Source organism: Penicillium oxalicum, chromosome I, assembly GCF_001723175.1.
Source record: "Penicillium oxalicum strain HP7-1 chromosome I, whole genome shotgun sequence".
Classification (NCBI taxonomy): domain Eukaryota; kingdom Fungi; phylum Ascomycota; class Eurotiomycetes; order Eurotiales; family Aspergillaceae; genus Penicillium; species Penicillium oxalicum.
In genome coordinates this window covers 212,986-237,130 of record NC_064650.1, presented here as the reverse complement: position 1 = coordinate 237,130, position 24,145 = coordinate 212,986, and the positions used below count along the sequence as shown (strand labels likewise).

General features: G+C 52.2%; 9 protein-coding genes across 9 annotated transcripts; 6 read left to right on the top strand and 3 right to left on the bottom strand.

Moving 5' to 3' along the window:
- Positions 1 to 247: 247 nt before the first annotated feature.
- Positions 248 to 1,401, top strand: POX_a00080 (uncharacterized protein; the record flags this gene model as incomplete). Its single annotated transcript, XM_050109029.1, has 3 exons — positions 248 to 747; positions 837 to 1,137; positions 1,225 to 1,401. The coding sequence occupies 3 exons, from the start codon at positions 248 to 250 to the stop codon at positions 1,399 to 1,401; spliced, it is 978 nt and encodes a 325-aa protein (XP_049972797.1).
- Positions 1,402 to 2,094: 693 nt separating this feature from the next.
- On the bottom strand, positions 2,095 to 3,356 carry POX_a00079 (uncharacterized protein; the record flags this gene model as incomplete). Its single annotated transcript, XM_050109028.1, has 4 exons — positions 2,095 to 2,426; positions 2,598 to 3,007; positions 3,123 to 3,211; positions 3,312 to 3,356. 4 exons carry the CDS (start codon positions 3,354 to 3,356, stop codon positions 2,095 to 2,097), a joined length of 876 nt encoding a protein of 291 aa, XP_049972796.1.
- Positions 3,357 to 4,719: 1,363 nt separating this feature from the next.
- POX_a00078 (uncharacterized protein) lies at positions 4,720 to 5,884 on the top strand (the record flags this gene model as incomplete). Its single annotated transcript, XM_050109027.1, has 3 exons — positions 4,720 to 4,898; positions 4,986 to 5,439; positions 5,540 to 5,884. The coding sequence occupies 3 exons, from the start codon at positions 4,720 to 4,722 to the stop codon at positions 5,882 to 5,884; spliced, it is 978 nt and encodes a 325-aa protein (XP_049972795.1).
- A 458-nt stretch (positions 5,885 to 6,342) lies between these two features.
- Positions 6,343 to 8,778, bottom strand: POX_a00077 (uncharacterized protein; the record flags this gene model as incomplete). The annotated part of the gene is made up of 1 exon (XM_050109026.1): positions 6,343 to 8,778. One exon carries the CDS (start codon positions 8,776 to 8,778, stop codon positions 6,343 to 6,345), a length of 2,436 nt encoding a protein of 811 aa, XP_049972794.1.
- Positions 8,779 to 10,712: 1,934 nt separating this feature from the next.
- Positions 10,713 to 11,797, bottom strand: POX_a00076 (uncharacterized protein; the record flags this gene model as incomplete). Its single annotated transcript, XM_050109025.1, has 3 exons — positions 10,713 to 11,425; positions 11,518 to 11,537; positions 11,616 to 11,797. The coding sequence occupies 3 exons, from the start codon at positions 11,795 to 11,797 to the stop codon at positions 10,713 to 10,715; spliced, it is 915 nt and encodes a 304-aa protein (XP_049972793.1).
- Positions 11,798 to 13,416: 1,619 nt separating this feature from the next.
- On the top strand, positions 13,417 to 15,109 carry POX_a00075 (putative D-lactate dehydrogenase; the record flags this gene model as incomplete). Its single annotated transcript, XM_050109024.1, has 2 exons — positions 13,417 to 15,015; positions 15,077 to 15,109. 2 exons carry the CDS (start codon positions 13,417 to 13,419, stop codon positions 15,107 to 15,109), a joined length of 1,632 nt encoding a protein of 543 aa, XP_049972792.1.
- A 567-nt stretch (positions 15,110 to 15,676) lies between these two features.
- POX_a00074 (Serine/threonine-protein kinase svkA) lies at positions 15,677 to 17,787 on the top strand (the record flags this gene model as incomplete). Its single annotated transcript, XM_050109023.1, has 5 exons — positions 15,677 to 15,725; positions 15,804 to 15,871; positions 15,952 to 16,119; positions 16,180 to 16,781; positions 16,848 to 17,787. The coding sequence occupies 5 exons, from the start codon at positions 15,677 to 15,679 to the stop codon at positions 17,785 to 17,787; spliced, it is 1,827 nt and encodes a 608-aa protein (XP_049972791.1).
- A 2,349-nt stretch (positions 17,788 to 20,136) lies between these two features.
- On the top strand, positions 20,137 to 22,072 carry POX_a00073 (uncharacterized protein; the record flags this gene model as incomplete). Its single annotated transcript, XM_050109022.1, has 2 exons — positions 20,137 to 21,794; positions 21,871 to 22,072. 2 exons carry the CDS (start codon positions 20,137 to 20,139, stop codon positions 22,070 to 22,072), a joined length of 1,860 nt encoding a protein of 619 aa, XP_049972790.1.
- Positions 22,073 to 22,836: 764 nt separating this feature from the next.
- On the top strand, positions 22,837 to 23,495 carry POX_a00072 (Mitochondrial import inner membrane translocase subunit tim22; the record flags this gene model as incomplete). The annotated part of the gene is made up of 3 exons (XM_050109021.1): positions 22,837 to 22,929; positions 22,997 to 23,092; positions 23,160 to 23,495. The coding sequence occupies 3 exons, from the start codon at positions 22,837 to 22,839 to the stop codon at positions 23,493 to 23,495; spliced, it is 525 nt and encodes a 174-aa protein (XP_049972789.1).
- Positions 23,496 to 24,145: the final 650 nt, after the last annotated feature.

Sequence of the window (24,145 nt, the reverse complement as noted above, 5' to 3'; positions counted from 1 at the left end):
GATGCCTGATACATAGAGTTATGCGAGTTTGCACCAACAGAACGAGGAAAGTGCCGGACTCTTTGGATAGTCACTACCTCAGACCGTGATCTTCCACCTTCTTCTTGTTTGCAGTTATCGTTTCTTAATAAATTTCTCCTAACATTTTGTCCTTTCTCGGTCTTCTTTTTCTCCTCCCTCTTTTTCTTTTTCCTTTTCGTTGAACCTTCCTGAAGAGAGACGTGGCCGACCTGAGGAGATCCTCGATATGGATTCCGACGTCCCCCAAATTCGACCCAAATGGGAGACTCAAGGCAGATCAACCCCTGAAGGCCATCGACCCAACCTGACAGAGCAGAGAAATCTCATCAGACAATCGGTGACTAACATCATCAGCGGTATCCGCACCTTCTCCCGCTTTACCTTGAAGATTGATGACCTGCTTCGTTTCGATATTGAGATCACCGAACTCGACCTCCTGAGCCCAAACGATCACACTATCTTCCAGCCACTGTCTCTGGCCGAATTCCACAAGTATGAGCTTGATGAGCCGCTTTTTGGAACCCTGATGCTCGAGGGGATGAAGCCGAAAGACTTGAACATCTCTGACCTTGCCGACCGACCCATCACTCGCTATGAGGAAGAGTTTGCTGCCATGGAGGAGGGTGAGCGTCTATTGAACTACATCGAAACGCTTCACACTTGCTACTCAAAGATTGAAGAGCCTCACGAACCTTTTTGTATGGCCTCCAACTGGTTCCAGATGCAGTGAGTATCCCCCCCCCCCCCCCCTTCTTCACAAATGAATCCCAGTTGTCTGAGATGGATCTTGTCTAATAACCTCTGGTGAAAATTAGAATGCCTGATCGCAAGTACAATGTCCCTCGAGAGTTTGGTCTCAACAGCTGGCCCCACGATCAGGGACTGCTGGCTCAAAACCTTGGCCCAGAGCATGTCGGCTGGCAGTATCAGGCAGTCAGTGAGTTCAGGGAAGACTCGTTGCGAGGTTCCAAGAAATGGCCTCATCTTCGTATTACGGTCTGTCATGGACACACTGGGGATCCCCATGGGATTCTGATCGGCGAGCTTGGTTCAATTGCGCAGGCAATCCTCAATCGTCTGAATGAGCCCGCGTTTGACAACGAGTCCTACTTTCCGGTAAGTGTCGTTTCTGGAGAAATTGATGAGAAAAGAAGAGAAAATATATACATAAAAGATGGTACAGGCTAATGAGTATGGAACCAGGTGCTTGTGCTGTCCTTCTTTGGACCTCGCTACGTGCGCCTTCTGCAGGCTGTTCACAGACCCACTGGATACCTGGAGCTTCGAGTCAGTCGGATTCTCGATTTCACTGTCATGGGAATGGCGCCAACCGACCTGATTCTGAGATACATGACTTGTTTCCCACACTATGATTTCTGATCGAGGGTCTTCTGAAAATGCTGGTGCTTGCTCGGTGATGTGCTCACCAGCGCGGAGGATGTAGTGGTCAGATGATGGAGACGCGTATTCTGAAGTGAGTTTGAAACTCCCACTATCCGGCCTTCTGAACTGAGTCTCGGTACCCTACAAACGAAATGAAGAGCAAGAAAATGACAAAAAAAAAAGTGACAACCCAATTTTGATCACCTTCGGGTGCGAGTAGCCCGAATCGATAACATTAATACGATACACAACTGGGCTTTTATCTTCTCTTGGCTCTTCTCCTTAGCTGTTAGTACTGTCCTGACAGAGTTTTGTTTCTCGCAGTCTTTTCAACGACACAGTCGTGAAACGTGAGAGTTCGCTGGTGCCGAGTGTGTCAAAGGTTGAGTCGCTTTCTAATCGTAAGAAGATCCACTTGTATGCTCTCGCCTATTGTTTCGCGAGCTCGCCCTTTTCTCTTGATGAATGAAGGTTCTCCTAAATCGAAACCTTTCCCACTTCAAATCGCTGCTTGGCATACAGATGAGGTCGCTGCCTGGTAGAGCTCAACGTGGATCGGTCTTGTGCACAACGTGAATGCTGTCTACTTGTGGATATTCGTTCGACTACTGTGATTAAGCAGCAAAGCGGACGTTCTCATGGATACATTGTCATAAAACTAGGTGATCTGATCCATTTTCCACTGGGGTCTCACTTGGAAAAAGAGTGTCTATACTTGTAGTGCCAATCCTCCCTTCCAATATCATATCTCACTTTATAGGCCTTCTCCGCCAGTCCCAACAGGTCAAGATTCATGTCGACCACGCGCAGACCCTCCTCGGTGCCCATTTTCGAGATGGGTCCCACAACGGGGAGGGTCACCTGTGACATGCCGAGGAAGTCTTCCTGGGGGCCTGCTGCATTGACAAAGATGATGCCGCAGGTGTTTTCGAAACAGCGTGATGTGAGGGTGGAGTTGAGGAAGAGAGATTCCGAGTCGGGATTGTAGCGGCGAGCTTCGGCTGGTGCGTCGTGAGGGGTCCCTGGGGTTGGTGTGAAATTTGATATGTTAGTTTCTTTTCCTACTTTTGCTATTTTCTTTTTTTTTCTCTCTCTCCTTTTGTTTTCTCTTGATCTCGTTCGGTGGGCTGTATATTTGGACGGCTGAAACTTGAGGGAATGCAAATGGAATCGAATCAGAAAGGAGACCATACAGAAGGTGGGTATGATTATAATCTCTGCCCCATCGGCGATCAATTCACGAAAGGCCTCGGGGAAGGCCAAATCCCAACAGACCAGCATGCCGATTCGTCCGAGGGGCGTATCGATCGCCTCATGGCGCTCTTGGCCGGACGAAGTAAGATGGGGTCGTTCAGGATGCCAAATATTCTTCTTGCGATAGGAGCCCAGGACAGTACCATCGTGGGAGATGAAATAAGCGACATTGTATAGCAGCGGGTCTCCGTCCCCCTGGGAGCCTGAATGCTTTTCAATAATGGTTCCCGGCACAAGGCACATCTTCAACTCCCGGGCCAAAGCTCGATAGTTTTCGAGGTACTTGGCCGATTCGCCGGCTTGATCGATCCAGCGTGGATCATCTGGAACCCAGCCACTGAGGTGATATCTGAGAGGGGGGTGGACCGATTGGATTAGTTTTCTGTCTGATTCATAATTTGCAAGCGAGTGTATTCAAAGTCTCCAAGAGTACTGCCGTGAAGGTTGCGGAGGGTGAGATTTACTCTGGTAGTACTGCGAGCTGTGCGCCATCCGCGGCGGCTTGGCGGATGTAGTTGCACGCTGTTGCGTGGTTCTGCTCGATGGCTAATTCCTGAATGGTTTCAAGTCAGACCTTGAATCATCATTTATTCTCGTCTCACATTTCCTAGCCGACAAGGAGGTTGTTCAAGCTAAGGGGGAGGAAGTGTTACCTTGATATGCCATTGAATAATGGCAACGCGAATGGAAGACCCCATTCTGGTAAGAATTCAAGTAGACTCTAGGTTTGATGGAAGTGGTGTGACTCGTTTGTGTCTGCTTGATACCTGTTGTAGAGCGTCGAGATTACACAAGGGAGAAAGCTCTCCATTTAAACAAACAAGCCGTCCAAGTCAAGCGATGCTGATGATCCCCAACTTCTTGGAGATCGCTGCTTTTCCCCACCTTTTGGACTCCAAATTCCGTTGGAGACGATTCCGGTGGGCCGCGGCCCCCGCGACTGAAACACCGCAGCGTCCGGTGCTGAACGTTTGGACTCGATGGATCTTGTGTTCTTCCTTTCTCTTCTTCTGTGTCCTGAGCACCGCTTGAGTGCGAAGAGAATGGAATAATACAGGACCACTGCTCGCTGATATGTACCAGTCATCTCTGCATCACGCAAGACGGGCTACGTCATGGGGCTATCTTCGGCTTTTGACTGACCCGGTGGACCCAACTGGCTCCGTCCAGAAAGGGCAGAATCGAAGAGAATCATTACTACGAAGAGAAAGAGATCGTGACGGGACCAGTTGTGGCGAGGAATGAAGTACAGAACTTGACATCAGATCACCAAACACTTTTGGTGATTGCAGACTCTCTTGGACGTGGTCGTTCGAGAGGGTTGTCATGCGTGTCTAATATCGGATATATATTCACACACATCGTACACTTCCATGATGGCACAAGAGAAGATGAACTCCGTTGAAGCAAAGCAGTGCAAGCAGGGAATCGAGCCAATCACAAGATTACAAGGTCTGCACTAAGAGGCAGTTATGCAGCAATTTGCTTCCACCCTTACACACTACTCCTGCTATGACTCTCCTGTACATGTTCAAATCCTGCTACTAGCTACTAGCTCACCTCATCACAAGGGACTTAACGGGCTATCAAGAGATTGCCTACTACGGGGCAGTTTCATGAGTATGCTAGACCATAGTGATCAGACCATTCATGCCGACGCTGATGCCGTATCATTTCATGCATTTGACAGATTTGGGGCCCTCGACAGTCTAGACCGTCCGTGTAAACATGGACCAGAATGTCACCCATCTCCCCTTTGGGCTAACCCTTGACCTTCAGCGTTGGGTCGGTTTTTATCTTCATGAAAAAAAAAGGCATCATGCCTCGAGTCGATGATCTCAGAGTCGCGTCTTCCAGGCAAAGATGACAGCTCTTTCTATCAATGGGCTTCCAGGATCGATTTTAATATATCCTTAACAGTCGTCCCCCCATCAAACGCAAGAAAATATAGGAAGAAAAGCAGCTTCCAAGCAATTCAGGAATAGCCCTGACCTGATTCATCAAGATTTGACTTGCTTTATTCCCTCGCTGACAATTCTTCTCTTCAAAACATCTCTCACAATGTGTGTACTCGCAGCAATTTTAACAGCAATCTACTTCTTGATCGGGATCTCTCCCATCCAGGCATATCCCGACTATTCTCGCCTCCAGTATCAACTACGAGACGCCTACGACGGACCTACATTTTTTGATCATTTCAACTACTACTCTGATGTCGACCCAACGAGTGGATTTGTCAGGTACAACATGAAATTGATCATCTCGCACAGTTCTACCCAGTTTCCCAAACCCCCATACTATCGCTGATCAATGCCCCCATCACCCAGCTACGTGAGTCAACAATCCGCCCAATCCAAAAACCTCACCTACGCCGCTCCCAACTCTGCCATCCTCCGCGTCGACGCATCCACATACAATCCCACCAAGGGCCGCGAATCCGTCCGCATCGAATCCAAGAAGAGCTACGATGCAGGCCTCTTCCTCTTCGATATCTTCCACACCCCGTACGGCTGCGGCACCTGGCCCGCTCTCTGGATGACGGATTCTCAGAATTGGCCGAATAATGGAGAAATCGACGTGGTCGAGTCGCACAACGCGGGCACTCATGGGAATGAGATGTCGCTGCACGCGGCTGGGGCGTGTAGTATGGGTGGAGAGCGTCGACAGACTGGGAGTGTCGAGTCGAACGAGTGTAATATCGCCGTTGGCGGAAATGCAGGATGTGCGGTCATGGGCGATTCTTCGATATTTGGGGCGGAATTCAATGCGCGAGGTGGAGGGGTGAGTTGTCTTTTTTTTCTCTATCAAGATTCACATATCGATCATTCCTCTTCTTTTTTTAAGAGGCTAGCAGGCTAACGAGCTGTTTTGACAATGCCAGATCTGCGCATTAGAGCTCCGCGACGCAGGAGCTCGAATCTGGGTTTTTCATCGGGATTCGCTTCCAGCAGATCTCTCCACCGGTGGACAATCACCGGATCCTTCATCATGGGGTACTCCTCTCGCTGATTACCCCAGTAGCTACTGCGATATCAAGACTCATTTCCGCAATCTGAGCATCGTGGCCAACATTGATCTGTGCGGAGAGTACGCTGCCATGGCACCTCACTATACGCAAATGTATAGTTGTCCAGGGTCGTGTGCGGACTTTGTGGCGATGAATCCGGCAAACTTTGATAATGCCTATTGGGAGTTTGGGGGGATCAAGATTTACCAGGCCATCTGAGGAGCTTCTGGGGGAGGGTTTTGCAAGATGATGAGTGTGGAATTTCGAACTCCCCAGTGGGCATTTTTGGGCCTTTTTTTGCTTAATAGGGATGGATTACTCACCTCTGTCTGGCTAGAGAGTTTACTGAGGGTTTGTTTGCTTCGCTGTTACTGGAGATTCGATGTTGCTGGATTCCTCGTGAATCCAGTTTGGGATTTGACGAGTACTTTGCAGTTTGGAGGAATTATTTTCTTTTTAAAAAAGAATCAAAGCTTCGGAGACCATTGGGTATCTCAACAACGTAGACTGTAGTATCAAAAACACCCGAAAAGAAAGCAAGAAAAGAGGAAAAGAAGAAGAAGAGCAGCTTCTCTCCTATCAAAGTTTAGAACTCCGATGCGATGAGGCACACATCCAGTGTGTAGTTCAATCGGATGGAAATCAAGGCATGAGCTCGACTGAAAGAGGCTCATCGCTTACAGCTGTTTCAACAGGCTGCCGTCCGTAAAAGGATTCTCATCCGACATGTCCAGCAGTGGCCGAGTTGCATCACGGTCTCCAGTAGCCACACCGCGTCCGGCTGGCACTTTGCTGTGGTGCGGGTGCGTACTCGTCTGGCGACTAGCGTTGGCCAGCAGACTGTTCGCGTGGAAAGTATCAGCCGATGTAGAGATGGGCCCGGCCGAGTGAGGCGCTGAATACTGAACGACGGTCCCGTTCGCACGGCTGCTTTTCGTGGTATTCGAACGATGCGGTTGTGATTGCGAGGACGGCTCCACAGGCGGTCGTTTCCAGGTCGTCGAGGACGGGACATTCACAACTCCCGGAATCGACTCAGGACCCGTTGCAGCGTCAATTAATTGTCGCCCCGGCTCAACTCTGACTCCGCGTCCCTTTCGCAGATGCTGCGGTGGCTCCACAAACTTTGGTGTCAGATCGACCAAGGGTTTCTGCCCCTGGCTGATGGACATGGTCCAGTCAAGCTGAGCGGCGGCGGCATCGGCGCGAGTGAGCGTATTTGTTCGGCTGCTCGGTTGAGGCGCCGGAGCACTCGCTGGGCTCGCGCCTATCAGCCCTGATTTACCGAACGGATCCTGTTGCGCTTTCTTTGCGCGATCTTCTCGCTCCCGCATCGCCTGCTGCCGCTGGGTATATGTTCTCCCCAAAAGTCCAGACGACGCAAAGATAGGCTCCTGCTCTTCGTCAGCGGAGGACAGTTCAGTGATGGAGCCCGACTTTGAAGAGACCACTTTTGTGTCCAGAGTAAGAGTCGCGGGAAATGATGATGGGGGCGGGCGATGTTCGCGGGTTGTCTTCCTGCGGAAGACCATGGCCTCCGCCTGCGGACGCTCGGATGAACGCTGAGCAGACTCGGGCTCACTGTTCTGGCGATCCAATCGTGGCATCTCTGAGCTCCCTTGGTTTGGCGGAACTCGTCGAGTCGCGGAATGAACGAGGGAGGGTTTGGGATCCGTTTGGTCGCTCGTCATCACTGGTTCTGCGACGCGGACCTTTTTCACAAGATACCAGCTGCGCCAGCTTTGAACCGCCCGGTACCATTTATCTCCCACGGCACGATCATTGGTGCAAAAGAAGTGAACAAAACTGTCTGTCGAGAGGAACATGGATGACTTCTGCTGGCTCTTGATCGCAAAGCAGATCTTCTTGGGTGGTTTAATTTCTTTGGCCGCGTATCGAGGTGAAGGGATGTAGATATCAAAGTCGGTCAGGTGACAGACGCTGGTCGAGTCTTTAGAATGCTCTTTCTTCGAAACCGTTACATGTCCGTCACTGTGCAGGGTCACGAATCGTTTGTCCCACTTGCGGGGTCGATGGGAATAGTAGCAGTAGACGGTCGTCTCGGGAGGCTGGTCACTCGAGACGCTCGATGCTTCAAGGGGAGCAGCGGTGTCCAGACTCGATGTGGGAACAACGAGCAGAGCCCCATCGGTGTCTACAGCCCAGGAGTTCATCACATCGCGGACACGCTCGTATCGGCGTAACGGCCGCTCCAGCTGGATTTGATGGAAAGACTCCATCAAGATGGACGTGGTAGGATCGATTTGACGGGAGATCCGCCTCGCCGCTACCTTCAATAGGTCCTCTACACTTGTTGTCGGGGTCACTGGTAGCTTGGCGCTGCTGTCGCCATATTGGACCATCACCAGCCGTTCCCCTGCGTTGACCGCCGAGATTGGTGCGTCTGTTCCTGGTACAATGCCTCCACCCCCGACGCCGATATAGTTGGGTTTCGCTGAGCCAGCAGACGAGTCTTTGGCGGGAAATTGATTTGGCTTCGATCGAGCAAGGCCAACCTTTTGTAAGATGGATCTCCGATTTGGATCAGAAGGCGTGGTCTTGGCCGGCTGCCCTATAGTCAGACCAGATCGCAATGGCGTGGTCTGCACGAGACTCTCGTGGGGAGGACTTGTCCCTCCTGCAAGGGCATCTTTCCGCGCTCGCCCCGTCTGTGATGCTGCGAGGTTCGTCGTTTTGGATTCTCCGGTCAACTGGGCCATCGCATTCTGCCGGTGCTTTTCCCTCTCTTCCTCCTCCTCAAGCTCTTTTGACGCCAATGGGACCCGGTTTCCTGGCTGGGTCGAGAGACCCTGGGTGTTGACCCGCTCTGAAATCGTGGACGCTGATGGTGCAGGTGGTGCTGGTAGTGTCGCCGAGTTGACGGCGACCACCGGTCGGTTGCGACGGTATCGAGACATACTTCGGGCGATTGAAGGGTTCTGCTGCTGCTGTTGGACCACAGCAACCTTGGCGGCAAAAGGCTGGGCATTTGACCTCGGTGAATCTGATGCATCGCACTGGCGATCTTCCATTCTTCGATCCTGCGAGGAATGATACTGAGGGGTTCTCAGGGACGCATGCGACCCGGAACCACTTGGACTCCGCTCCTGCATGGCTCAAGGGTACAGAAAGGGGTGATAATCAGGGGATCGTGGGGCACATTCCTCGTCAAGGGGTCCGATGGGAGATTGATCTTGAATCTTGAACTGACTACTCCGTCTCTTTGCGCTTGCGATCGACCGTTGCATTCTGGGGTGGAGACCCAAAAGCGAGGAAAGAAATCAGCGCGCGCCAGGCTTTCCCCTCCCAGGATAGGGTTCTATTGCAATGGGGGTCGCAGGGCAGCGAGCACAGGGATCGATGGGATCTTAAGTGGCCGTGACGGTAGGAGCCCACAGCGGCGGTGTGTTCAGGACAGTAGCTGGTCGCGATTCTGGTCCCCAGCAGGTGCGCGCGAATCCCCAGAGATACGGCCGGGTTTCAATCTGGTCTGAAACTCGCGAGCCCCGCCTGATCACGAGTCAGAAGAAGAACTTCACAAAAAAGAGAGAGAAGAAGAGACACGAGACCAGGGATTTGGTGCGACAGCCTCGTCTGATATGGGCGCCACAGGACCAACCTTACGAAGAAGTAGATTGTGACAGCCTCGTAATTTGAACTAACAAACTCAAAAAAGGGGGGAAAGGGAGGGGGCCGGGGCAGCGTGTTGAAGGATGTCAAGCAGCCAAGTCTACAGGGATGGGTCTCTGGTCTGTCGCAAAGAGGAGATGGAGCGTCGTGTAGCGCCCTCGTGGACTGAGCACAAATCCAACGGGACTGTTTGCGCCATTGCCGCTTAGCATGGACGGTGGATGAATGCGGGACATACAAATACCTACATTTTCTAAATAAAAACAAAAAAAGGAAATGAAAATCCGTCGGAGCCTGACAGCGGAGTGGGGAAGCCGCGCTAACGTGAATTTAATGAGGGGAGCAAACCGAGTGTCGCAGACAGTGTCACACTCGCAGTCGTAGTAATGCAGGGCCGCACCTGTGGCGTAAGGGGAAAAATAAAGAAAAAAAAAACTCTTTAACTCATTTCCTGTGGTGAAACCAGGTACCGAGGCTGCTTTCAGTGCCATGGATTCAAAGAGTAACGTGTGGGGGGGGGGGGGGGTTGGAAAATGCCATTCGACTAAATATAAGTCATGGAATTGGTAGCGGTGCTGTGAAAAAGGTCCACTGGAACCAATTAGAGCCATCATTTCCAGAGTTTGTACGTCCAGCGGCGTGGAAATGGTGATCTGATGTAATGTGAACGTATCGGACGAAGACTCGAAGAACGCCTACACTGAGGACGGGACGCAGATGGAGCTGTCGTGGAGGCACTGTGGGCTGGGCACTGTCCATGTACTTCCCCAGCAAGGCTGTAAAGATGACTACAAGTAGTAGTATTAGGTAAAGACAATCAAGTCTAGGCCCGCGCATGCGAACACTGCCAGAAGGATCCGGTATACAAACATGTAGTCGCACCAAGTTGGACATGTCCGACTTCGAGGTCACACCCTAGGACACGGGGTGCTACTAGCATCCCTCTGACTTGGGGACCACCACCTAAGGGCCCGTTGCTACCTCTGGACGATCGACATTGGCTGGAGAACATGCTCAAATCTGTCCATGCCACCGGCAGAGCTTCAGATTCCCTCTACGATCCTCACTGGACCCCCTTTCCTCCGTCCAGGATTAACACAATGGGTGATAGAGGCGATCGTCTCGACCCAAGACTTGCTCGAAGCTGCGAGATCTTCCTTTATTACACGGAATGGCTACGTGCAATTCGACACTGTACTCTCTGGACTTTCATTCACTTTCTGACCCCATGCGTCGAGAGTGCACCGAGACCCAGACGAGAATTGCGAGCGACGCGTATATTGTTGCATTTTTCAGCTCAGGTTATCTCTACTCTCTTGGTACTTTAATGCCTGACTGCGCCTAGTTCTCTCCGCCTAGATAAATGAAGATCAAATTAGCAATTGACCCCTCGTAGCATCGTTCGGATGGCTGTAACTCACCACCAGGCAACAAAGTCCATGGTGCGGACATCGATCCCCAAGTCAACCAGCGCCTTGGTAGACAAATGTGTATCGTATGGTCGCTGAACACCACCGGGCTCATTGCCTTGCGTGTTGCGAATCATGCCAGGCAGGGACCAGCCTTGCACCTCGGCAAGCTTCTCACAAATCTGGTACTTGGTCATTCGGTCCTCGGAGCTGAACTGCAGAATGTGTGGGAGGTTCTGAATCTGGTCCTTTTGCTTGAGATACTTGATGACAATGTCGCGCACAACGCGAGCCACATCCTCGGTGTTGGTCGGGTAGCGCTGGGCCCAGTCGTCCATCTTCACGCCGGCGTTCTCGTCCTGTGCTTTTGTGATGGCATCGAGTAGCACATTGACGGCGCTTTCCGAGTTTTCTTTGGCGGATCCATATAGCACGGGGACGCGCAGCACAACTCCGAGTCCGGAGCTCTTGGTGGCTTCGAGGACGGCGATTTCACCGTCGCGCTTCAGCTGTCCGTAGATATTGGGAGGATTTGTCTCCGCGTCGGCCTCGTAGGGAGCTTCGCCCTCTTTGCCGGAGAATACGTAGTCGGTCGAGATGTACACGAGGAATGCCCCACGAGTCTGGCACGCCTCGGCCAGGGAGCGGGTCGCCTCGACATTGACCCTGCGCGCTTGCTCGGGGTCCTTCTCACACAAGTCTGGAGATCTATTGGCGGCACCTAGATTGATAAAAACTGTCAGCACCGTGAATTCTCGAAAGGATATGATACGTGCTGCCCTCCTGTGTCTCTCAGAGGGACAGCCTGCTTACTGTGAATTACAATCTGAGGCCTATGGGGAAGTTAGTCAGAAAAAGGAACCCTCCCTTGTGAGCTCCAGGAACAAGAGCCTCCGTTTTCGAAAACTCACTTGACTTCGTCCAATAGCGATTTGATGTCTTCTGGCTTTTCCAGATCGGCCTTCAGGATTGTGGGAGGAGCGGCACGAGTGAATCCCTGTCCCACGACCAGGACCCCGGCACGCTGAAAGGTAGTGAATAGCTGGCGACCCAGCAAGCCGGTAGCCCCAGTGACTAGAACCGTCGAACTCATTTCGTGAAGTTTGTACAGAGAGGAGATGGAATTGCTGCTCAGGCTACAATAGTCGGTGAGATTTTCAGACTGCTCCCCGCCCTCTGTCAGGTTCCGGCCAGCGGGGCACCGACATGACGTAACTGACTGCTACCCGCACTGGTGATGTCGGACCAGTCTCTGAATGGTCAGCAAGAGAATTGCGCTTCTACTCTGGTCGGTCATTTTTAGGACATCTTCAAGAATTTTAAGGAGACTTGACGAGAATGGACAACACTTGAGTCGTGACAAGCCATCGTTCTTGTGCTAGACTTCCGTCGCCCGGGCCTCTCTTCCCTAGTCCTGAAGTTGCTGAAGAATCTGGGCAAAGCCAAACCCAGAACCAATTAAGGTTGTTCCTCTGGTAGCTTCCATTTCTTGCCAACGTACAAAGTTGGTCAGAGCCAAGCTATTTGCCAGAAACTCCAGACTAGAGTAAGGAACATCGGGTACCTGGCGAACATCTTCAGCGATCGATGGCCCACCAACATGAGGCTCTGGGATGAACCCCCTGGGGCTAATCGGGAGTTTCCCAATTTTGAGTTGCGCTAAATTTGGGGGTTTGATTTTTTATCCTCTTTAACAGTATTGTTTTGTTTTTTTCTTTTTAAGGGGAAAAAAAAAGAAGGGATCCAGGCCCGGGACCTGCGACGAGCACAGCGCCCTGTAAAACTTGCACGATTGCGCGGTCCAATTGAGTACGTCATCGAGGCCCGAGGGCGTGTTCTCGTGGGCCACACTGTGTTACAAGCTAGAGGCATTTCGCCCGTCCGATTGATGTCCAACACCATGACTGAACTAAGTCCCCAGCCTCGGTCAATGGAATAATGATAGTATGGCAGACAGTAAATTCTATTATCATTATTTAATAGTCCTAGTTCAACAGATGCACCCATCCAGACTCAACTTCCACACTCAGTAGGTTGAAAGTGAAGAATGGAGATCTATATCTCGAGTATACGTCCTGTACAACTACCCATAACATGAATACCTTGAACAGCCCAGCAGGTCGCTTTCAAACAAGTAAGTACCAAGTAAGCGGTGCTCGAGGCGATTTATACCTGGTTATAGGCATGCCTGTATACCTATGATGCTAACCTAGATGGGTACATCATCCATGGAAATGCCAGGAGTGGGTGGAATATATCCTACGGAGACTGGCGGGGAACGCTGACGGGCGAGCAGGATCCCTAGGCAGTGGTTAGTGAAGTCCACGACAAATTGACCATCCTCAACCCAGACTACAATACACAAGTCAGAATGCTGAACAAATTGATCTCAGACATGAGAAGTGTGGAGGAGCAGCTTCTCAATTCTCAACTAAAGGCATCCGTATGTACTGGCAGCGGATCCCAACTGCCTTACTATTGGAGCAGATGGAACCCCCGATAGCGCCGAGAACTGCCGAATGCAAACACACCGGAGAAAGTTCCGACCGTCTGACGGCCGCTGCAAATGGTGCAATGTGGGCTCCATCGGGAGAAGATCGGAGGCGGGATATCCACCCTTGAATTGTCCGGTTGAGTCCATCCTAATTTCTGACGTGCGACTCTTTTGCTCTTTCGACATCACATTCGGTCGATTCCTGTTCCATCCACACGATGTCCGGAGCTCGCAACTTGTCAAACGTATTACGGCGGGCGCGTGTGCCTCGGCCTCGCATTGTCCTCCAGTCCGCCCTTCCTCGATCCTCAGCCGCGACCAGTCTCCGCAACTTCAGCTTGAGCTCCACCGTTCGAGCCGACCGGCAGATCAAATACACCAGCGACGCTTATCCCAATGTCAAGCGCGATCCCAACTTTGGCGAGCTGACTGCCGATGATGTTGCCTTTTTCAAGCAGGTCTTGGGCTCACCATCCGCCGTGCTGGATGGCGTGACTGCCGACGCGACCGACGATATTGAACCGTTCAACAGCGACTGGATGCGCAAATACCGCGGACACGCACGATTAGTCTTGAAGCCGCAGAGCACAGAAGAACTCAGCAAAGTGATGGAGTACTGTAATCAGAAGAAGTTGGCGGTTGTGCCCCAGGGTGGAAACACCGGCCTCGTTGGTGGCTCGGTTCCTGTGTTTGACGAGATCGTAATCAACACCTCTCGAATGAATAAAATCCATTCCTTTGACGAGGCTTCTGGTGTGCTGGTGGTGGATGCGGGCGTCATCCTCGAGGTCGCTGATCAATATCTTGCCGAGCGCAACCATCTCTTTCCCCTTGATCTGGGCGCGAAGGGATCCTGCCACATTGGAGGAAACGTCGCAACTAACGCTGGTGGCCTGCGCCTCCTCCGCTATGGTTCTTTGCATGGGAATGTACTGGGCCTGGAGGCAGTCCTGCCGGACGGGACGATCGTGGATTCCCTCTCGACCCTTCGTAAGAACAACACGGGCTATGACCTGAAGCAGCTTTTCATTGGCTCGGAAGGCACCATCGGGTTGATCACCAAGGTGGCCATCATCTGTCCGCCTCGTCCAAAGGCCGTGAACGTGGCTTACTTTGGCGTGGAGAGCTTCGAACAAGTGCAGCGTGCTTTCCGGGAGGCCAAGGGCCAACTTTCGGAGATTCTCTCGGCCTTTGAGCTCATGGATGGTCGCAGCCAACGGCTGGTCCATGAGTCTACCGGTAACAAGCTCCCCCTCGAGAGCGAGTACCCCTTCTACTGTCTCGTGGAGACCAGTGGTTCCAATGCTGAGCATGACATGGAAAAGCTCGAGACCTTCCTGGAGCATGTCATGGGTGAAGGGATCGTGGCCGACGGTGTGCTGGCCCAGGATGAGACACAGTTCCAGTCTATCTGGCGCTGGCGCGAGGGCATCACCGAGGCGTTGAGCCACCTGGGTGGCACCTACAAGTACGACGTCTCGATCCCCTTGCCCGAGCTATACCAGCTCGTCGAGGACTGCAAGCAACGATTGACCGAGAAGGGTCTTGTCGGCGACGATGAGTCCTTCCCTGTCCGTGCTGTGGTTGGGTACGGACACATGGGTGATTCGAATTTGCACCTGAACGTGGCCGTGCGCCAGTACAACAAGGAAGTGGAAAAGGCGATCGAGCCGTGGGTCTACGAATGGATCCAGAAGCGCAGTGGCAGTATCAGTGCCGAACACGGACTGGGTATCGCCAAGCGCGAATTCGTTGGGTACAGTCAAAACGACACCATGATGAAATTGATGAAGCAGCTCAAGGCGCTCTACGATCCGGTCAGTGGGCCCCGTTCTCATTTCACTTGCGACACGCATGACTAATTTCTTTTTCTTCCAGAACGGCATCATGAATCCGTACAAGTATATTTAGCGATAAGACCCACCCAGTCTTCTCCACGCTGCATACATTTTGCTGGGTCCGGTAGCTTTGTACATACTACAGACAGAAAAGAAATTAGACTTCGATTCACGTTCCACTTGAGCGAGATCCCGTTATGCGAACCTCAATTTTTGGTTCATGCCCCCTTTTGCATAAAGTTTGGGCTACTCCAGATTTCCAAGGTACATGTGATGCAGGTCCATCCCATCACTGTTCCTTGCGTTTCAGTCACTCTCAATCGAGCTTAGCGCCAACCCCACTCCGCCGCCTCTCACGCTTCCCGGTTGCCATGCGAAACGTCGCTGTTGTTTGGACAATTATCGTTAGCTCAAATCGATGCTCCACCCCTTTAGCTGCCCGACTCTTCTTCGAGTCCTCTCTTTATTGACTCTTGGTTGCCGCCCTGGAGCTTAGAGTTCTCTCTTGATTTCTCAGCTGAAAGCGGACCTGGGAAAAAAAAGGGACGAGTTTCTCTTGTGTTTTCCAAGTGAGCCTCGTCAATTTGGTGGCCGTCCTGCGTGCCCGGAGTTGCGACATTCAACCGACACAGACTCGAGAATGGCGGACGATATGTCTAATCGGTACCAGGTGATGGAGGAGTTGGGCAGTGAGTTGGCAAAAATCGCAACACCTGAGTCGCTGCGATTCACCCGCTAACGTTCTTGGGCGTTGTCTCCGTCAACAGGTGGAAGTTTTGGGACCGTTTACAAGGCCATTGATAAACATACCGGCGAGATCGTCGCAATCAAACATGTACGTCCCCGATCACTCTATCGCTACGGATAAGGCCCACTTTGTTGACCTTTTTCGCTCGTTTCTTCCCCTCATCGCAGATCGATCTCGAGTCCAGCGAAGATGATATTCAGGAAATCCAGCAGGAGATTTCCGTTCTGGCGACATGCGCCAGTGCCTTCGTCACTCAATACAAAGCCAGTTTCTTGAAGGGTCACAAACTTTGGATTGTGATGGAATATTTGGGCGGTGGCTCATGCTTGGACCTGGTATGACACTCGGCTTGTCTGTCTCGCTCCAAGGATCTTGACTAATACCCTAGTCGGCAGTTGAAACCCGGTGTATTCAATGAAGCTCACGTCGCCATTGTCTGCCAACAACTCCTATTGGGCTTGGATTACCTGCATGCGGAAGGAAAGATTCACCGTGACGTGAAGGCTGCGAATGTCTTGCTCTCCAATACAGGAAAGGTCAAGCTGGCAGACTTTGGTGTGGCGGCGCAATTGGTCAACATCAAGTCGCAACGGAACACTTTCGTCGGAACCCCATTTTGGATGGCACCCGAGGTCATCCAGCAGGCTGGGTATGACTTCAAGGCAGATATTTGGTCCCTTGGTATTACGGCAATCGAGATGATCAACGGCGAGCCGCCCCACGCCAGCACTCCCCCGATGAAGGTGTTATTTCTCATCCCCAAACAACCTGCGCCCCGACTTGAAGGCAATGATTACAGCAACACATTCAAAGATTTCGTGGCTCAGTGTTTGACCAAGGACCCGGATCGTCGACCGACGGCCAAAGAACTGCTACGCCACAAATTCATTCGAAACGCCGGAAAGACAGAAGCTCTGCAGGAGTTGATCCAGCGAAAGCAGGAATGGGACGCTGGTCGGGGAATCAGCAAAGACGTCAAGTACTATGCCGAGTCACTGTAAGTTCTCGCATTCCGAAAAAGCAAAGAGAATCCGGGTGACATAAACTAACATATCCCGCTTAGCAACACACTCACCAAGGCGCCTCCTACCGAAGATGACGAGGACTGGGTGTTTGACACGGTCAAGGCACCCACCATGTGGGTACCAAAAGGGAAGGACTGGACCACACTGGATGAGGAAGAAGATGACTGTGATCCGTCTGAACTTCTCCAAGACTTGCGCATCTCTCACCCACCTGCGGCTCCTAAACATCAAGCGCCACCACCGGTTCAAGCCAACTCGACTGTGAGACGCACACCGACTGTCGAGCGTCCGGCTGAACGATCTCCTTCCGTCCGTCGATCCAACACCAAGCGCAGATCCAGTGGTGTCAAACAGCCCCTCGGCTTGGACCTCAGCTTCGGAAACACGCCTTCCACAGTCCGTCAATTCCGGCGTGTGTCGGACAAGGTCTCGAATGATCCCGCTGCTCCCAAGGTCCCACCCGGCTTTGACGAAAACACCAGTCCGAAGCCATTCTCTCCCTCCGATTCGACCAGTCGGGAGGCTCAGCTGGGCAGACGTGTGTATAGTCGAGCGGTCGGTCTGTCCTGTCAAGAAGTCCTGGCCAACACCGGAGACGGTGAGAAACGGGAGGCTATTTCGCGGTTAGCGGAGGCCTGGAGTGATCTGGAAATGGCCGATCCCGAGGGCCTTTATCAGATCATTCGAAGCATGAATGAGCGCATCTCGGCCGATCCCCGTCTGGCTTCCCTGATTCCCGCAGCTCCCGCCCAGCCCGACTCTCCCTCTCGCCCTCGCCTCGTGCTTGCACAAAGCAACCCACACCTCAAGAGCCACCGTCGACGGCAGTCCACACATACGGTTGATCCTCTTCCCCAATCTCCACCTCGATCTAGTATGCCTGGTCAAAATGTGCCTGGGATGGAGCACACCAAACAATTGTCCGACGTCCTTTACCAGCGTTGGGCTGAGGGGCTTCGGAATCGATGGGGAATCTAAATGACCCCCATGATTCGACGCGATGTGAATCATTCGACGAACACGCTTCGCGTTTCTTTTTCCAGTTTTTTTTTTGTCTTCCGTTCTTCTCTACATACCCTTTCCATTTCTCCTTTTCACATCTGTCGCTCACCTGCCGACGAGCCTGGTTCAGCTTTCTACGTTCCTTGTATAGACCACTGTGGCGTTTATGTCCTTTCTTCTCTCTTTTTTGGTTTGGCATGATGATCATTTTTTGTATACATCCCTTTCCGCGATCGTTACGTCTGTTTTCCGAGATTTGCCGCTGGCTTTGCATCCTTGGTGTCCCTTCGTTTATCTGATGTTTCTTGTCACCAGGCCGTCCTTGATGCCCTGTGCTCCTTGCTCGATGCGATGGATCTGGAGTTTCTGTGTATGACCATGATCTGGTGTAATATGTGTTTTGGATTTCTGTTGTTACTTTTTTCCCCCTCTCTTACCCCATCTGTCTCTAGCTTTGTTTATGGCTCCAATATGCCGTTCGACAGGAACACGTCGCTGGCCTGGGGAGGTACTTTAACCAGGACCATTGTGATTTACGTACTATCAATTCTTCCCCATTCATTCTTTTTTTTTTTCCAACGTAAACAAAGTTGACTAAACTTTGGATATACCCCCTGCCTGCTGATGCAATAGCATCCACAAGGAGCAAGGGGTATTGCCCCGCGTCCGGTTTTCACAGAGTCCAGGAATGTTTCCTTCAAACTCTTATCTCCGGATGATGTCTCTTGTATGTCAATACCCGGGCAGCAAGTATAGGATCAACCAGTCTCGCATGAATTGCGGTTCAACACTCGGCGACGGGCGAAAGGTGCTCATGACAGCCTCAAGGACTACAAGATCGATAGGATCAATGTCAGGATGCATAGTCTCAAAAAGCTTGGCCTTCTCCGCCACCTTCCGGTTGGAGGCCTGACAGGAGCAATTTGGGAGGACTCAGCAATGTCATGGAATACGTCTCGGTTGCTCCCCCACATTCGATTCCAGACTCCAGACCCTCCCGCTACTTGTCCGGCACGTGGAGATGATGACATGCGAGGGTTACTATGGAAGCAGGCTATGAGAGGGTATGGTCTTGTCCCCCAGAATGGATTATTGAAGAGATAGTCATATCGATTATTGAGGACCTTTTTTTTTTTCTTCTTCTTTTTGCTTGATTGACACTTGTTGATGAAGGGTACAGTCCTCAAGGCCAGTTGATTGTAAGGTTCGGCTGTAGGTTGGACTGCGTAGTCTTCGGCAGGCGGTGACTGGCTTGGGCCCCTGAGTGGATCTCGTGGCCCGCCGAGACGGACCATTGGACGCGTCCAGACTGAAGATCATCTCCAATGCAGAAATTGGCGGTGGAACAGGTCTGGGCATCTGGACATCTGGACATTGGACAATCCTACGTAGTACGTACTCGTCTCAGTGGAGTTGACCGCATTTACCGGGGATGGGCTAGACCGAAGCTGGGTCAATCTTGGTCCAGAAAAGGATACATGGGTCTCTGTGTAGTCGAGGCAGTGGAAGCTGGAGGGTACAGGATGGTGGTCACCTGCTTCAGTACTGGTACTGGTAGTTGAGCATACCGCAGTCGGTAGGAGTGGTACTGCATACTGTCGTGCATAGTACATGCATCAGCCGAGATGATCAATTTCAATGATGCGCTCTGGTCAGTTCAGCGAGCAGATGTTGAAAGGGTCCTTACTGTGACGCTATTCTTAGCCCTGGTAAATGAGCATGGAGCCTCGGAGATTATAGGTAGGATCACTGGCGACATCAGTGGATGTCATTCCACTCTATCGAGCCGTTCGAGGGAGAGGCGTTTTTGTTCTCATCCGTTGGACGGGTAAAGCTACATACCGAACCAACATCATAGTTCTACAACACCCATGTGATAATAAACAGAGCCCGTCAGTCCGTATACTCCAGTAATCCAGTACTCCAACAGTACACAATTCGCAGCCAAGACTCTTCAAACTCAAAAAGGGCATGCAAAAAGGAATTAGTAGGTCAGCCTCGGGTCTCGCCCCCTGAAACACTCGTGGCAAAGATGCACCGGCGTGGAGACAAGACACCCGAGAGACCCACCGTGCCTCTCAGGAGAAAACGACCATCGTCGTCGACTTCGGCCTCTTCTTCCACGCTGCTCAGCCGCTCTCTCATTCCCTGTTGTGGTTTGCTGTTAAACCACCCACGCTCGCTCCTGACGCACTGGGGGACTGAGCTGGTCGACACGCCGAGTCTGTTGTACATGCCTGGGACGGTCTCCTCTACACCTCGTTCGGTTGGTCTTTTTTTTCCTTTTCAACTCTGCTCTCATTGGTGGCTGGTCCACACTCGTTCATGGAGCTTTCCCCGGGAATGGGTGACAACCTCACCCAGGGTTCTCATCCGCATGCGTCTGCGTCTTCGACTACGACAGCAGCCAGACCGGAGATGGGAGACTCGTCGGAGGATTTGTTTGCCACCCCGCAACAGCAACAGCAGCAACCGTCTCAGTCGCTGTCGAGATCCGGCTCGCTTCTCCAACAGAAACGGTCTTCACTACCACCCCGAACCCCTGCGGCAGCGCGCCATTCCAAGCGTTTGACCCTCAATTTCCCAATCATCATTCCGTTCGAACAACCTTCAGCCACAACTCCTGAATCGGCGGTCGCCTCTCCCGGATCGATGACTCCGCTGACACAAGCATTCACTCGCCCGTCTCCTCCGCACCCCACGGGGACGCCCATGCCCTTTGACGTGGACGACGACGGGTATGACTTTTTGCGTGCAATTGCCTCTCAGGAGCGAAAGGTCTTGGAGTTGCGAGAGGAGTTGCATCGCGCCGAGGAGGATCTGTCGGCACTGAAGAAACAGTGGGCACAGTCGGAGAAGACCAAGAAACAGACTCAGGTTAACCTCCACGCGGAGCCTCTCTTGTCCTTACGCTCCCCCGACGCCAGCACGCCCGACACATCTACCTCTCACCGCCGAGACCAAAGTATGAGCTCAGTCGCCAGCTCGTCGGTTTCGCACGGACGACTCAGCCGAGACCTCGATCGGAGATCCAGTATTCGGGCGACACCTCCCAAGGGTACGACCATTTCCGCCAATGGACGGCGAGTGTTTCGTGGCTCACATGCACGGACGCTCTCCCTGCTGTCCCCGGTGACTGCCAACAGCCCGGCAGGGTTCGGGGCTCAGTCTCCGGACGGCGAGCGGATCGGTCGTACACCGCGGTCAGCGACATTGCCCTCGGTGGAGCGGGGGAATGTGCCCAATATTGGGACCCCCATGGACGACGGCCAAGTTCCGGAACATGTCATGGCCCAGTGGCGGAAAAATATGCCTCCTCCCTCGAGGGAAGCGTTGGTGCGGACCGGAAAGCAAATGGCATCTGATCTCCGCGAGGGACTGTGGACATTCTTCGAGGACATCCGCCAGGCTACGGTCGGCGAAGAAGGTATCAACGCGACGGAATCGCGCACCATGTCTACCTCGACCGGGTCCTTGGCCCCCGGGGCCCCGCGTAAGCGCGATTCGTTGGCCAAGTCGAGGAGTCGAGAACGCTTGTCTGCGAGCGGAACAGCCTCTCGATCCTCCTCCTCATCATCTCAACGCGGCAGGGGATCAACGGCGGAGAAAGCTTCTGGTAAAGAAACCACACCGGCGGACATATCTACGTCTTTCTGGCATGAATTCGGGGTTGATTTACCAGTGCAGACGCCCGCTCGGCCCAGCGCTCATCGCAGTGCCTCTACCAACAACAGCCAAATCAACAAATCCGCCATCGCCGCATCGAGCCCACAGGGTCAGAACGAATGCGAGGAGCCCGCTCGCCGCTCCAGCAGTCAAGCCGAAACAGATGACGACGGCGCAGATAATTGGGACATGTGGGACACACCCTTGCCCGCATCCAAGACGAAACACACCCCATCTTCGAGTCGATCCACGCTGGAATCCTCAAAACATGACCAATCCCCTTCGACCCAGGGCAGTAGTCCCCGCACGAGCGCTAGGTACCGTTCGACCTTCTCTGATTTCATCTATGACAACCTCGTTATGCGCTGACGCCCGCCTCTTCCTCCCCCTTAGTTTTAGCGAGTGGAACCACAGTTTTGACGCCCCCAACCCCGGTGTGACCGAAGGAATCCCGTGGCCGAAGATTTCCAAGTTGGCTCCGACGAAGCTCCAGCGTACTGCTTCCAACCTGATGGCAGAATGGGAGCGAAGTCTCTCGCCATCCCCATCATCATCTCCCCATCGTAAAGACTTCAAGGACGACAAGAAAGACTAGACCTCTTGTATCTTTCGTGTCTTCACCACAATTTCCCTGCACATTTTCTATCTACCCCAGGATCTCTTTTCTTTGACTTCACATACACAGGGAGTCTCCGTTGGAAGAACTGGCACGTCACTTTCCCTCTTCCACGGTTTTACGTTCAGTTACGAATTCTTTGACGCACGGCAGCGTTGCTTACTTTCCTTATCTCATATGTTATATCCTTTTCTCTTCGTTTTTCCTCTGATGAGCCCAGCTGTGTTGGAGCACTGTCAGCTGGCCTCTTTTTATCTTCGGAGACCTGTCGATGCTCCTTGTTCGGATATCCATGTGTTTACTTGAATCCAGTCCCATAACTTGAAACTCCCGGTCCATCTCGACGCGATTCTTTTCAATGAAATAGGAATTATTGGGTCAAATTGATAGTCTCCGATTTTACAATATCAGCTTTGTCAGCAAGTCCACTTTAGCAACCAGTGTTATAGGCTTTCAAATAACGTTTGGAAGTTTAGTCGCCACGAGGAACCGGGTAGACAAGTCGCGCATAAATGCGCAACTGGTTCGTATCGCCACTCGCCACTCGGAAAAAAAAGAATCTTGCGATACTTGCCGCCTCCACAGTCTCCGCTTTCTCCGACCAAACACCTGGACTGGGACGATTTCCTCATAAACCTCTTGCGTACCTCCTCTTCACATCATATCCAGCTTGTTAATGCAAAGTTGCCGAGCTTTGCTGTGGAAAGAAGCTTGTCCCATTCTCGTCTATACATCCGATCACCATGAGTTTCCCCGGCGCGACACCCGGCTTGGGGGGTTTGGGAAATAATCAAACAGCCGGGATGACCGAGCAAGAGCAGGCTATGGTCAAGATGGTATGCAGTTTTCCACCGTCAAATTATGGCACTGGAGCTTTTTTTTTTAACAACTCGCCGCCCTTAGATGCAAGCCGGCATGGAGTCGTGTCCTGTCAAGACTGTCATCGCCGGTACAATGGGTTTTGCACTTGGTGGTGCCTTTGGTCTCTTCATGGCCAGTGTAAGTTCAATTTGTCCAATCTCGGGTGCAAGAGTCAAGATCTGATTTCTTCCTCTCATGATGATAGATGTCATACGACTCGCCTTTGACGCCTCAGGGCCGCGAAATCGCCCACCTTCCCTGGCGCGATCAAGTCCGCCGCGGCTTCAAAGACATGGGTAGCCGCTCCTTCTCCTCCGCCAAAAACTTCGGTATTGTTGGCGCACTGTACTCAGGCACCGAATGCTGCATTGAGGGTCTCCGGGCCAAGAATGACTTGACAAACAGTGTTGCTGCCGGATGTTTGACTGGTGGTATCTTGGGTGCGAAGGCTGGTCCTCAGGCGGCGGCCTTTGGATGTGCGGGTTTCGCGGCCTTCAGTGCTGCGATCGACGCTTACATGCGTATGCCTTCGGAGGACTGAAAGTTGCGCGAAGTGTTTGGGTGCTTCAGTGTGAAAATACCCCCTCCACACACATTGATTCGATTTATTTCAGCTGTATCTATATTGAGGGCGTTTACGGTCACTTTTTGGGCTAGATTTGGTGCATAGAGGGCGTTTTCTTTTGTGATCGTGGTGATCTTGTTTCTTATCTTTCTGGTGGATACTGGTCGTTGTTTTGGAGATTCTGGCATCGATGAGACTACGAGGCGCGTAGGCTACAAGCTGTCGGCCTCCCGCACATGTGATCCCTCGTTCCAATCTCGATGCAGTGATGCCTGTACATTAATGTACGATTCTCCATTCCTCCAATTATGCGGGTATTCTTCAAGAGGTACCCAGACAGTTCACTTTCTGCTATAAACGCCTTTAAAAGTGAGTCGACTTGGGTTGAGCATGTACGTTGTAAAGCCCGTTGTTTTGATCCGCAAGACTATACGAAGCTTGAGCTGCGAAGACCTGGTCGCTGCTTGCCTTAGGCAGAATATCCTGATCATCCCACCCGTCCTCCACGTGATTCCTTATCATTGTTTCCCCGTTTGGGCTGTTTGTTTACCGCCCGCCACTCTCCTCTCTTTCAAGTGTGGATGCGTGCCCGCCGATGCGCTCTTGCTTTTCGCTAATTGAGACTC